At 35.9% G+C, this 14,888-nt stretch overlaps 1 protein-coding gene across 2 annotated transcripts in view; it reads left to right on the top strand.

Moving 5' to 3' along the window:
* Positions 1-14,888, top strand: part of RECK (reversion inducing cysteine rich protein with kazal motifs) — a 49,174-nt gene that overhangs the window by 31,465 nt on the left and 2,821 nt on the right. For both annotated transcript variants that reach the window (XM_061449620.1, XM_061449618.1), the window contains 10 exons: positions 92-271; positions 1,196-1,408; positions 2,120-2,256; positions 2,563-2,703; positions 3,706-3,894; positions 6,121-6,243; positions 6,753-6,924; positions 8,837-9,029; positions 11,142-11,352; positions 12,682-12,755. In XM_061449620.1, the coding sequence (XP_061305604.1) occupies positions 92-271; positions 1,196-1,408; positions 2,120-2,256; positions 2,563-2,703; positions 3,706-3,894; positions 6,121-6,243; positions 6,753-6,924; positions 8,837-9,029; positions 11,142-11,352; positions 12,682-12,755 (1,633 nt within the window). The remainder of the gene's footprint in view (positions 1-91; positions 272-1,195; positions 1,409-2,119; positions 2,257-2,562; positions 2,704-3,705; positions 3,895-6,120; positions 6,244-6,752; positions 6,925-8,836; positions 9,030-11,141; positions 11,353-12,681; positions 12,756-14,888) is intronic.

Raw genomic sequence — 14,888 nt, 5'->3', positions numbered from 1 at the left:
AAACAATGGGCTTTGCTATATCTGAATGGCTGCTGTTCTTCTAATTTTATTTTCTTCATTTGGTTTTATTTGTTGTTTTTTTTTCCCCCAGAGAGCTCTGCACTAAACTTTATAGCACGAGCTGGGGCAATTCACAGAGCTGGCAAGAATTTGATCGTTTTTGTGAGTATAATGCAGTTGAAGTTTCCATGTTGACCTGTTTAGCAGATGTACGAGAACCTTGTCAGCTGGGCTGTAGAAATCTTACTTACTGCACTAATTTTAATAACAGGTAGGAGAGAGACACTGAATATTTTATAAAGGAATACCTGTGCTTTGATTTTAAAAATTAAATAAAATGTTTTTCAGGCCTGTTTTAAAATCATTTGTAGCTGTCTTTCTGCAAATTTAATTTTTTTAAAATACTTTGAAAAATAAATAGCTCTTCTTTAGAATAAACTTTTGGAAATGTACTTAACAACAGACATAACAAAACTTACAAGAATAAAAGCTAACCCATGAACTTGTAAAATGTCGTAATGTATTAGCAGCATATTTCTGACTTACTGTACAGACAAGTAAGCCACGATTGGTGGAATGTTGTGTATTATAAATAAGGTTTAAATGCTTGTTAAATTTACATGCTACTCTTTGTCAAAATTTCTTTCATAGATATTTCTGTGGCTTTATACTCAATAGGGTAAAATGAATGATTTAAAAGTGGTATCTGAATTAGTAATTACAAGGTTACAAATTAAATAGTTTGAGTTTAAAAAAGATTTCTGCCTTCTGTTTGAAATAGTACACAGTAGTATGAGTGTTATATGAGTAGTAGAATCACACATGTGATAGATGCAGCCTGGGCAGATATGAATGATAAACCACCTTGCGTTACTTATTCACGAGGAGACATTTGCACAGATATTCAGTACTTGCTTTTAAAGCAACTTTCTTCAGGTAAGAAAAATTTAAGTGATACTTGATTTAAGAGGTATGGTGAGAAGCGAGTTTCAGCCTTGATTTTTAAAGAGCTTATTTTCCTTAAAGACAGAATTCAAGTTGATTTTGATCTTACTTGAATGTGGAAGGAATTCATTTCATTTATGCCACAAAAAGCAAGCTGTATACAGGTTGCAGAATTGATACGGTGAAAGGTAGAATGTGTGGTCTTTTCTTTTTCGTATATACATGCCATATCCTAACTTCTTCTTTTAAGACCAACAGAACTTTTTAGGAGCTGCAATACTCAGTCAGACCAGGGAGCCATGAATGACATGAAGCTATGGGAAAAAGGGAGTATTAAGATGCCATTTATAAATATTCCTGTGCTTGATATAAAAAAATGCCAACCAGAAATGTGGAAGGCAATCGCCTGCTCACTGCAGATTAAACCTTGCCACAGCAAATCCAGAGGAAGTATTATCTGCAAGTAAGTACTGGGGGGTAGAGGGAGGAAGGTTTAGAGATTCTGCTAAGAATATTAATGAGAAGTAAAAAGCAGCTGTAGGACTGTGTTTGACTTACGTTAGGAAAACATGGCGAGGCAAACACAGGAGTATGAGCTTAGTTGCCATTGCTTGAATCTCCATCACTGTAAATGGAAGATGATTACCAGTTAACGAGATGGATGCATATTCTTCCATTGTAAAGTTGATTTATTGTTGGTGGGATTTTGGCTTTCTATGGTGTCTATAAAACCTTTCCTATTTTTTGGCTTTGGGACCTGCTGATGATTCTCAGTTGACAGAAAGGTCTGGGGGAAAAGAAAGTTTGGTTTTTTGATTCTTTTAAATAAATTTGAAAGTAAGTGATGGGGTAGAGAAAAGTCAGTTAATAGTACAGAGATAGATTTCAACCCATATTAGACATCAGTAAATCAAGGAAATGCTTGGTCTTGAAAGATACATACATACGATGCCATAGATAATAAAGATCACCAAGCCCAAAGCAGAAGTAGCATAAGCAATAGTTCCTGTCTGTGTCACAAATTTGTTCCTCCCCGTGTATGTAGAATGTAGCATGTACATATATATATACATATATATATATATATATATATAAACACTCTTTGTAAGGCAGAAGGAGAAAGTTGTGGATTCAAGTAAAGTTCATGAAGTCCTGTTTGTTTACTTATCTGAAGATCAGATTGTGTGGAAATACTGAAGAAATGTGGAGATCATAGTAAATTCCCTGAAGGCCACTCAGCTGAAAGTATTTGTGAGCTCTTATCTCCAACAGATGATCTGGAGAATTGTATCCCATTGGATACATACTTGAGTAAGTATCAACATGCCTATGAAACAAAATGAGAAACAAAGATACTTTGAATGCTTGCAATTGCTTTTAATAATTGTTGTTATTTCTTTTAAAATAGTAGAGAAAATTCTAATTGTCATAGCTCATTGCATTTCTTCCTTCTTGGATTGGGTGTACGTGGCAAGGTTGTTTTGGTAGTGGTAAAAAAAAATACGTGACAGAATTGTTAAAAGTGCTATTTTACTGAGTATTAGAAATGCTGTGCTTTACTGAAGAAAAATAAACCTCATTTAAGGCTATATAGAATGCTGTATACTCTCTTTTCAGGCCCAAGTTCTTTAGGTAACATTGTAGAAGATGTTACACATCCGTGTAATCCGAATCCATGTGCAGCTAATCAGTTATGTGAAGTAAATAGAAAAGGATGTCAGTCTGGAGAACTGTGTCTTCCGTACTTGTGTGTGCCAGGTAAGGGGTTTTGGATTTCTATTTACCCGAGTTTTGCTGGTAAACATGTGTTACCTACCTTTTTTTTTTGAAAGTTTGAAAGTGAATAGCTAATAACTCAAGGAAACTGTTATCACGATTACCAAGTGTTTTCAAAAGCTGTAGCCTATCTATTTGCCCTTTTCATTTCTCAATGTATTTCTGGTTTTATTGCCCACTGAAACATAACATCTTTATTAGAAAAAGCATTATTACTATTGAGGTTGTATTGTCTTCACTTGCTGAAAAAGTCATTCAAAGTGATTAGAAAACAAGCTCACCCAGGGCTTTTGAAGAGACAGTTTACTTCCTCCAGAGGTTGGAGGGTGACTTTTATGTTTGAATCCAATCTTGTTGTTGGTTGAGAGCTGTGGGGAATTTGTTGCAGTTCATCACTTCTAGGGTAATTTTAATCTACTATTTCGTTTATGTGGGGGGTTTTCCTTGCAGTTTTTAAAACCAATTTTTAAATTCTTTTTTCTTTTTCTTTAACCTAGTTTTTGTGCTTTTTCTCACTTTCTCCTTTCTTCATCTTTCGGTGTTCACGTAAGAGGTAGAAGTAGGGAAGGAAGATATAATAAAATACATGAAACGGGAAATGGCTGGGGTTTGCTTATGAGACCCTTTAATTTACACCCTGCATTGGAGAGAGTAAAGCATATGTGGTATTTGTTATATCACATATGTTTCATACTACTACAGAACTGTGGAAAATGAAATTGCTTCAGAATTGTTGGAATTACCAGTCTCTCTTTCAAAAGTGACATTTTTACACTTATTTCAGAACATTGTCTCAAGCAAGTATCTTCTGTTTGTGCTACATCTTGCCTCTATGAAATGTGTGAATTTGTCTAATAGGCAAGAGTAAGGCTGCTTTAGGAACACCTTAGCTTTTTCACAAGTCGAAGAGCAGTAGTTATTTTTGGTAGTGGTGCTTGTCACAGTATTTACTAAATACGAGTTAAAATTTCTCATTTTATCAAGGTTGCAAACTGGGAGAAGCCTCAGATTTTATAGTCCGTCAAGGTACACTTATTCAGGTTCCATCCTCAGCTGGTGATGTTGGTTGTTACAAAATTTGCACATGTGGACACAGTGGATTGCTAGAAAACTGCATGGAAATGCGTTGTGTTGACCTCCAAAAATCATGCATTGTTGGAGGACAGAGAAAAAGTAAGTATTAGAACTTAATAATAATGAATTATGAGGTGCATGTAAAGACCTAGAGGATCTGAATGAAGAGTGTCAGAAAATAGAAAAGTTAATGTTTGCATTCCTATACATAGTATTTGTTTAATTCTAATGGAGAGCTCCATTATTTAAATCAATACTGAACCTGCACCTCAACCAATATAAGTCCTGTGTGAAGAGTGTCCCTGTTGCAGCATTTTTTAACCAGAAGGTCACTGACTCACCTCACATCCACTGCATTTTATGGTACTTGATAATAGGTAGCTTCCTTTCTGGTAGGACTAGGCTGGTGGGAGCTCTAGGGATTGAGGATGGAAAAAGTTCTGGGAGGAGCCAGTAGGCACCACGGATGAAGCAACAGTTTTTGTGGTTTAAACCCAGCCAGACAGCTCACTCACTCACTTCCCCCACTTCTTGCCCTCCCCCTACTCCCGGAGGAACGGAGAGGAGAATCAAAAAGAATGCAACTCCCCCGGGTTGAGATAAGAACAGTCCAGTAACTCAGGTACAACACAAATCACTACTGCTACCACCAATAATAACAATGATAAAGGAAATAACAAGGGAAGAGAGTACAGCACCTCACCACCTGCCGACCTATAACTCCCCCCCCCAGCCCGAGCAAGCACCGACCGATACCTCCTCCAGCCCTGCAGTGCACCAGCCCTTTCAGGTAACTCTCTGTTACATCCTGGGCATGACGTGCTGTGGTATGGAATAGCTCTTTGGTCAGTTTGGGTCAGGTGTCCTGTCTGCTTCCTCCTGGCTTCCCTGCCTCCCTGGCAGAGCGTGAGACTCAAAGTCCTTGGCCAAGCCAAAACATCATCGTTATCAGCTCTGTTCCCAGGCCAAAAGTCAACACACTGCACTGCACCAGCTACCAAGAAGTAGAAAAATGACTGCTGCTGCTGAACCCAGGACAAACAATAAACCAAATAGATCTGCTCTAAGCATGCTGTAGTTTTGAGCTTTAAGCATAGTGTAACTAACTATAAATGGTTGCCCATTTCCTCAGTTCCAACTTTGTGGGTACTCTTAGTCTATTTTTAATAGCATTGGATGTCCAGAGACTGTGCTGAGGATTTTCCTTGTGCCCCTGCAATATTTCTCAAATATTCTAATCCTTAATCTCAACCCTTTTAAAGAAGATTAAAGAGAATTGCCTTATTTTGTAAGGCACAGCTACTCTTCTATTTCCTTGAAGAGCTGTGTGTTTGTTGGTAGTCTTTAATAACTGATTCGGTTATGGATCAATCAGCTGACACCAACATGAATGATTTTACATGAAGGGCAGTCATATGGACAGTTCACAAAACCAAACTGGAATGCCTAAATTGAACAAATATTCCCAAAGTTTACAGTTTGAATCTTTGAGTCATGTATGAAAAAGTTACTAACTTATAAAAAGCAAAAATTGGGCAGACTGCTCCATCCTTGAAAAGCAACTCCGGTGGTATAAGTTGCATTATTAAGAACTCATTTCCAAAAGCCAGTAGGTGAACATAGACCTCTCTGTATTTGTGTGTGTTTTGAGCTGAATCTAGATCTGGGTTTCTGTTCAGCTTTGCTACAATCTTTCTCGTTCCCTGCTTTGGACAAAGCTGCATTATAACTTGTTGAGTAACAAGTAACTTGCTTGTTGAGGCTGAAATTACGGCTTTAATGGATATTGCAAAACAATGAAGACTGGAATGAAGCATTGGCAGTCTTCACCTCTTGACAAAAAGTACACAGAAAGGAAAGAAATGAGCACTACCATGCATTATGTATGAGACTATGATTGAAACTTTAGCAGTGTTATATAAAATTAATTTAGGAGAAGAATGCATCCTTATAAAAGCTTTACCTTTAAAAAAAATATGGAGCTTGCTAGCCAGAATTTATCTAGCACTTTTGTCTTCTGAGTGTATTTCTTTTTGCAGCTTTAAACTGTTCTTGAAAAAGGAAGAGAAAACCTAACTTACACAAGCTTTGAAAGGATAAAGTGCTTCCTTGTTTAATGAAAACCACCTGAGAACAAACTTTAAATGAATGAAGTAAAACTTGAAATAAAAGAAAAAAAAGAAATCGCAGGAGTAAAATAAACTGAATAAGGGAAATCCCATGAACAATTAACAATGAAAACGTAATATCTATGTAATACATATGAGTATATAGTCTTCTGGTATATTTGTATTAATTGTATGCATTTACTTAATTTCTTTTAAGGCCATGGAACGTCCTTTAATATAGATTGTAATGTCTGTTCATGTTTTGCTGGAAACTTGATATGTTCTACACGTCAGTGTCTGACTGAGCATAGTTCAGAAGATGAACGTCGGAAGTTCACAGGTAACTTTCCAAACTATGGAAACTGTAATCTTAATATTCTTACAGCAAGGATTAGCTTCTAAATTCTATCTACAGTATTAATGGAAAATACCTGATAACTTACTATTATGATGTTCTCTTAACTGTTTGTTTTCCTCATGTCCAACCTGCACTGCAGAAAAAAATGCATACATTTAAAAAAAAAAAACAACAGTACTGAAAAACAAAATACATCAAAATATCTAAAAAACAGAGACAGCGTAATGCCACTCAGGACAAGAGATAAGGAGTTTGGAGAGAAAATGGAGAAAGCTGACTAGAATCAGCAGGAAGGCAGGGCACAGACTTCCCTTGCGACTACTTATAAGCGTGTATAGCATTGCTAAAATACAGGAGGGAGAAATTGGCTGAAGATATGGCACATCCTTCCATTTGCTGGAAGGAAAAGATGTCTTAATGACCCTTTGTGTATCTTATGTCACAGAAAATAAGCGTGAATGAAATTCCTGTTTTGTGTGTTGCTTTTACAGGTTTACCGTGTAACTGCGTAGATCAGTTTGTACCAGTATGTGGTCAGAATGGACGCACGTATCCAAGTGCATGTATAGCTCGTTGCGTTGGGCTCCAAGACAATCAGTTTGAGTTTGGATCGTGTATTTCCAAGGATCCTTGTAACCCTAACCCTTGTAATAAAAATCAGAGGTAAAAACAGAATGGTTTTAAACTTTTCTTTGGCATCTTCTACTTGCAAAAGAGGTTTACTTTTTATTTCAATGTGTTGTATATTATAGTAACGTTCTATTTTTGGGATACTCCAATAAAAAACTGTTTGAAGTAGCTTCTTTATGTTCATCACAGTTAGTAATGGACTGTAATGACTGACAGTTTTTGGTTCCGTTTCTGTAGTGCTATATCATTTAAATTCATTATGCAGGTACCAGCTATAGGAAGATAATTGAGGCATCCTTTCAAAAGTGGGAGAATCAAATTTTGTTGAACTGGATGTGTATTTTTTACTCCTTTGGTTCACATCTTCTTCTAAACAAAAAAAAAAAAAACCCACACCTGACTTGGAGTACATGCTTCTGGTTTCTAAAATAGGAAAATACCAATCATTCTGGAATGCTTGAGTTTCTTTTAATTAGATTGAACCTTCTGAAAATTATGTCTGTATAGCTTCTTGTTTTTTGATGTCAGAAAAAGTCAAATGCATATAGACATACTAAAACAAAATGCTCTGTACTAGTGTCTCCTAATGTACTTTGAGAAAAGAAAGTATGACCTTTCTTACAGAAATCAGAGTCTGTGGCTCATAATCTTGGTCTCTGTCTTCAATTTTCTCAGTGTTGTGCAATACTGCAGTCTCCTTTAAATTTGTACATTTTTCTGTTTTGAAAGCAAGCCACCATAAGAAGTTGTGTAATACTGTGCTTTCATGAAAACCGATTATAGCAAATTTTTTTTTCCTCTTTCTGCACTTTAAATTCTTTGGTGCAGAAAACTGCAGCAAATCCACTGTAGTTTTGTAGCTGTAGTAGCCATTATGGCATTAAAAATTGGAATTTCGAAGCTGCATTGTGGATATATACTTTTTTATCTTTTATATTTTTAATTTGGAAAATACAGAGAAGATTTTCAGTTGCAGAATACCATTTTGCTTAGAACCACATTTTGTGGTTTCAGTAAGGGACTGTACAAGTTTTCTGGGTCAGTCTGATAACATAGTGTAAACTAAACATGCTCATTTTAAAGTGTCTCTGAAGCACTTGGAATGTAAGATCTTAAATAGATTCTACTTGTAAAATGTTTAAATCTCAGAATTTCTGAGTCTTCCCTAATATAAAAGGAATATGTGTAATACAGAGGCCAGCAGTGCTTGGAAAAAGTAATCCAGTGGTAGCATTGTTGTTACACACAGGAGAAGGAGATTGTTAAAAATGCCATTTGGCCTTTCATCAGTCTGTTCATCAAACACTATTGGCTGGCATTTCTCTAGCAGGGGGACATCTTCCAGGGCATATGGCAATTTTTTTGCAGGTAAGACTATGGAAGGTACATTTTCAATATAAAGAGGATAGAATTTCTACTGTTTATTGCTCTTATCTGTGAAGGCTTGAGAGGGATGACATGCCAAATAAAAGAAAATGGTGTTAATACTAGATTTTTCCATTTGTTTGCAGTCATCCCCAAGATTGGATGTGATGTAATGTACTTAACCTACAAAGCCAGAATCCAATTATTATTTGTAATTGAAAGCATATGATCTTGTCTTGTTTTCACTACCTTCTCAAGGAAGGGTGAAACCAGACCTCTGCAATATGATGTCCTTCTCTTGCAATTCAGTTTTTATGTTTTCTCTAGTTTTCCTTAAATATGCATTTACAAAATGAAACTTAGGAGTAGAAAAAGAAGTTTATCCAAGCCTTTTCAAAAAGTCCCTTGAAAAATACTTGGTATGAAAGTTAAATTTTAGAGGAATCTGCAGTTGTGTTCACATACATTGACTAAACATGGTGTGAACCATTTCCAGCTTTGTGATGGGACCTGAAATTGGCCTTTCAGAATGTTTTATGAATGTTTTATGTTTAGATGAAGTTATTATTACTTTATGCAGGTGCATACCAAAGAAGCAAGTTTGCCTGACTAGTTTTGGAAAGTTTGAATGTAGCCAGCATGAATGTGTGCCAAGGCAGTTAAATTGTGACCAGACACGGGATCCTGTTTGTGACACAGACAATGTGGAATACAATAACTTGTGTACTTTGTACCAAAAAGGAAAAACTTTAGCATACCGAGGACCATGCCAGGTAGGAAGCGGTTCTAGCAAAAAATATCTAATCTTCTGTTCTTTAATGTTCAAAATATGCTGGGTTTTATACGTTACAAAAATGTTTTCATTGAAAGTAGTCTTTAAAAATGTAATCTTGACTAGTACCAAAAAAAAAAAAAAAAAAATTCAGAATTTTGTCAGCTGTTTCTCTGCTTCAGTTAACAGTTGTCTCAAAACCAGTCACAAGCTTTACATAATTTTTCTGGGGAATAATACTCTGATATTTATATTGTCTTCCTGTATTTTTCACTATTAAAGTTTGCATTGAGATACATTAGCAGTAATTAGAACAGTTCCTTGGTTAGTTAAATGCTAGTTTTTACCAATTCGAACTTGTTTTAAATAAATACTAATGCCCAGTCATAGACAGGCTTTAGCGTTATGTGTGATTGTGCCCCAGGTTTACCAAGGTCATTGTTCAGGATCTATTTACACCTAAGTTTTGCTGGAAACTAAGCATTCTGTAATACCTTCTTTACTTTGTCTGGATTGGATTAGTCTTCATATTAATCCCTGAGACAGATTAGGATTAGATTTACTTCTTCTATCCCACCACTTCCTACACCGTTAGTAGACAAGCTAGTTCTGTCACTTTACAAGTCAGGAGCTACTCTTTCAAAGTTACTGGCTTTACCATTGATAGGTGATGTGTCTCCAGGTTTTTCTCAAATTATGGAGATTAATTTGAAATGTTCTCTTGTTCTCAGCTGATGGATATTCTTTTAAGTACAGAACATTTTTTCAGGCTTTTTCTGTATTATAAATGCTGTTGTTCTTTTAACCCACTTTTAGTTTCTGCTTTTCTGTCTTTATACCTTCTTTTTCTTGCCCTTTTTCAGCAACCTCGTTAAGTACAGATAATTCTTCTCATTGCACATCAGATATCTCATGAGATACTCAGAGAATGTTCAGCCCTTGAACAGTAAGAATCAAAGGAATATTGCATGGCTGTGTGTTTTCTCCAGCAGCTGTATGTCTAGTTGTATCCATGTTCACAAAGTTTTTGGCACCAGTAGCTTTAAGTTTTCACTCTTGCTTTTATAGGAAAGATGACTGCAAGACATGAAAGTATTTGAGTGCTCACAGTTACTTGTCCTCTGTATGTTTTGTTGTTAGCTTAGGTGTGTAACATAGAAACTGTAACTGTCTTACTATTTTAGAGGATATACAGTAATTGTATAGCTATGGTGACTTACTGAAATATTAGTTTAATAAAATATTTAGACCTTAGCAAGAAATTATGGAATGAGTTCTGTCATTTCACAAGACTTTGGACAAAAGAACTAGTCATACCTTGTCTGCAAAGAGTCAACAATTCTGTCTGCTTTTGTCCATATTCAAAAGCTTAAGTTTATTGGCATTTGACCTAATCAATGTGTTGAACTAATATATATGCACAGGCAGGATGGGAAGAAACTATATGACTATTTTCTAAGATTTTTACATGTGTGCGAGTTGAATGACATGCTAGATACCTTTTTCTGAGAGAAAAAGGACATAACAAATGTATTTTTTAGCTGTAAAGGTCTTAATAAGAAATATTTTGACAGAGGTATCTTACAATGGATCTTACTCTTTTGAAGTAAACATAGCTTCTCAATGTCTTAGAAATACATGCACACACTAGATTTTAAGAACACAAAAACACATGGAGAGGAAGGCATAAGTAAGTTATTAATAAGACATTAAAATATTAATAATGTTTTACTGGTAAATGAATAAAATATACTTTATTGCATAATCAAATTATAATAATCTCTGATTAACTTAAGTGAATGTAGATTAAATGGTCATTTTATTTAAGCAGAAACACAGAAAAAAATTGTTGTTTCCCAAAACATGTCTTACTGTACGTTTCACAGATTCCAACTTACATTTTTCTGTCACCTCCTTTAAGTACTTACTCTTTGCATTTATTACCCATTCATAAACTGGCACATTATTTATGCTAATTTCCTACTTTTTTGAACGCTTGACAGACATCTTAGCAGCAAATTCCCATTAACTTTGTTTTTCCTAATTTTGAAACTACTCTGAAGTTTCTAGAGCATGAATAAATTGATCTTTGAAACATTTCTGTGTTTTTCAGCCGTTTTGCAGATCAGTGGAACCTGTATGTGGACATAATGGTGAAACCTACAGCAGCGTCTGTGCTGCCTATTCTGACCGTGTGGCTGTTGACTATTATGGACACTGTCAGGCTGTAGGTGTTCTCTCAGACTACAGTTTTCATACGGAGTGTGCCTTTGTTAAATGTCCCCAGCTTTCTGCTACTGGCTGCAAACCAGTTATTGCACCAGGTATGTTAATTTGTTGTTGAAGTTTACTGCAGGTAGGAGTCTCCAGGCTATGTGTATAAACAGGTGTATATTTGGAACAAAACTTATGCTTTAAAATATTATGTTCCATAATGTCTTTGAGACTTCTAAGACAAAGGATGAAATAGAGATCTTCATTTACAGCTAGAACAAGCCAGTATAAGGACTCATCCAAGTAATTCTGAGGGGGAAAGGCCCTGGCTTTAGGAGCCATGCTCCTTCAGCCTAGAAACTTGCAGCTGTACCCATAGGAATGGTTTGGGGGAAACAAATGACGTCTGTAGTGTCTAGGGTAAAATGTCACTGGGAATCAAATGAGTAATTTTTAATAAGTGGCAGCAGAGATACCACACTGGAATGCCAAACTGTCATCACAATACAGTTCCCAGAAGAACAAAGATGATATTTAATTAGAAGACAGAGTAAGATACCATATGTATTTACAGTGCTGTGAAAGAGGAACAGTATGAATAGTTCTGCAGTTGTGCTCTTCTGAACTGTGGGGTTTTTTGTTATCACAAATACTTCCTTTGTGAAACAGTAACTATCAACACATAATACACAGAGCAAAGCAAGCTTAGTTTTTGAAGAGTTTTATGCATTTTTCTCATTTACAGGCTTGAAAAGGGATGTTCATGCTTTGGTATTATGTTTAATATCATAAAAATCACTGTGAATGTTAATTACATATAAGTGGGGAGTGTAAATTAAATACACAGTTATGGTAGAAAGTTGAAGTACTAGCCCTTTGGTTTCTGAAAGGGTGAGAAGGACAGTAGAAGAAATAGGACATGCTTCTGTGTTAAATACAAATCTGTCAGACAAGACATTTTCCCCTCCTTATTTTATAAATATTCTGATCACCAACATGGTATCATTACATAAATTAATGTTTGCAATGTGCATAATTGTTGCTGTCATGTCCTAGCTATTTCAGCTCTTGAATTATTTCTGTAGGTGCATTTGCATGCATCCATACAAATCCTTGTCTTGTTGCACACAAAGTGCCTGTGGTTCTTAGCTTACAGTAACGTATCCTCTTTGAACAAATGCAAATTCATCCTGTTGCTTCATGTTGATAGTAGTAACTCTGTGTTGAAAGGTGATTGCTTTTGCATTATGTTTTCAACGTTAAAAAAAATCTTAGAAATAGTGCAATTCTGCTGTCAAATTGAAACATTTACTTTGCTTTGTTAGTTTTGCTATTTCCATTCTCAGTTAACATTTAATTATTGACCTCTCTTTACCTGAAAGAGAAGTCTGTTTCCTTTTTTTTTTTTTTTTTTCTGATATTTTTGTTTATTCACATAGGAGCATGCTGTCCACTCTGTGCTGGAATGCTGAGAATCTTATATGACAAAGACAAGCTGGATACTTTTGCAAGGGTAAGTAGTTTATCATGCCCCATGTTAAATGGTACATGGAAAAGCCAAGTTACTGTATACTCTCTCCTGAACAGCTAACACATTATAAAACCAATTATTTTTCAGCAGGTAGTGTGTGATTTGTTGTTTGGGTTTTTCTTTATACTGTTTATACTTTATTTCACAATTTGAGGTGTAGAAATTGAATTAGAATGCAAAGCAAAACAAGAGTAGGCACAAACAAGCACATTCAAGTTTGCAATTTAAATGTCTTCTAGTAGTAAAGACAAATGAGATGGGAAATGAATCTATCCCATGGCTGTAAAAGACAGCATATACTTGTTATTTATGGCCTTTCTGTTAAGATTATTTTGCTAGTTCACTATTTCCTAATGTAGGGAACTTAGTTCTGACATTGTCTATGTTTTAAATTGGATTGGTTTACATTCTTTGGGTTACCTTGATAGCTGTGACTGATTTTGCTGCTCATCAACTAAAATGCTCGATTTTAATTTAACATCTCCTTAAGTTAGACACAGCATCCCTTCATTGCTGCTTTCTGAAAACCTCCAGTGTAAGATGGCTCTTCTCATGTTGATAAGTGAATACAACATGCTACACAACAGACTCCCCATATGGTGTATAAAAGGATTGCACTTCATTGACCCCTGCTTTTATGCTTCAGTATATGGAACAGAGCAGAATGCTTGATTTTTGGCATGCGATCACAACAAAATAGAGTAATATGATCATGACTAGTAAAGCAAAATAACTCATGCTTGCATCTGCACAATTTACAATTTTTAAATATCAAGAAATAATTTCACCAAAACAGCATAAAATCGCATTAATTTGTATCTTTAGAAGTAGAGATAACTGTCAAAACATAGAGTAATTTAACCTGAGCATGACCCCTGGAGATCTTTTAGTCCAACCCCCTGCTCAAAGCAAGTTAGCTCCCCCTCAAAGCAAGTTAGCTCCCATTCAAGCAGCTTGCTCAGCTGACTTGTAACACCCCCAGGAGTGTAGTTTCCACCAGCTGAATGCTGCTGGACTCTAGTTCAGGGAGGAGAGGCAGGGCAGTCTTGCTGACTTCCTCGTCTTGCTCATCTAACACCACAATACACAGTCTTCAAGTTTTCAGAACTCCTATAAACGTATGTATCTCTTTACATGTAAAATATGTGATCTCTCAAACATTCAAGTCAGCATTCTCTTAGCAAATACTAGAAGTTACTGAAGTTTGATTGAAGCCTTCTCCTTTGAAAACTTCATTCAGGGGTCGTCAATAAGCCCCCAGAGACCATCTCGAACTTGGTCACAGCCACCTAGAGACTGCCTGGTGTGACACTACCCTGAGCTTAGGGAGTTAGAAGCTCTGTGCCTTTGTTATTCTAGCCAGCAAATATCTCCTAATAATACCATAGAAAATACTCAGCTGTGTATTTGAGTAGATTCGATACTTTTTTCATCTACATTAATTTAATGTTAGTAATATTGATCTCCTCTGATTTCATCAATAAAGCTACAGGACTGGTGTGCAGCTCGCTCTTTTGACAGTGTATGTATATATAGCATATGCATCCATCCTACTGGAGATGTTTAAGTCTCAGATAGATGAAATCATTGCTAGGAATGCTAACACACACTTTAACCAAACCAAGAAGGCAAGGAGCAGCACTGTATGCCTATCTTAGTTCAGACAGGTGGTTCATATGAGAAAAAACTTGAGAAAAAAAGTTCTACAAATTGACGTTTTTCCCTTCCCTCCCCCCTCCTTTACATAACCTTCCCCCTTCTGGCCTTTTTTGTAAAGACAGCAGGAAACAAAAGACAGCATCTATACAGAGAAAAAAAAATAGAGATTGCTGAAATGCTAATATGATCTACTAGATTTCTGACCTAAGACATTAAAATCTAAGTTTGACATTACCCATCACCCTTGAAGTATCCATGTGCTTCTGTTCTAAGACTGTTTGAACAGGATTTGCTAATCAGTCAGAGTGTCAGACTACGTTTTAATGGGGCTATGATGCACAAATCCCTCAAAGATCTGGTAAAAATGTAAGTGTTGTGTGACAGCTTGCAAATTTGATTCATGTAGTCTTAATAAGATTTCCCAGTTTTCCATTTGTTAAGGTCCTGCACCAGGGG

This window comes from Pezoporus flaviventris, unplaced genomic scaffold, assembly GCF_033815535.1.
Source record: "Pezoporus flaviventris isolate CSIRO_AGI_PZ_B2104156 unplaced genomic scaffold, CSIRO_AGI_Pfla_v1 ptg000007l, whole genome shotgun sequence".
In the NCBI taxonomy this organism is placed as follows: Eukaryota; Metazoa; Chordata; class Aves; order Psittaciformes; family Psittacidae; genus Pezoporus; species Pezoporus flaviventris.
This window is presented reverse-complemented; position numbering and strand designations above follow the sequence as displayed.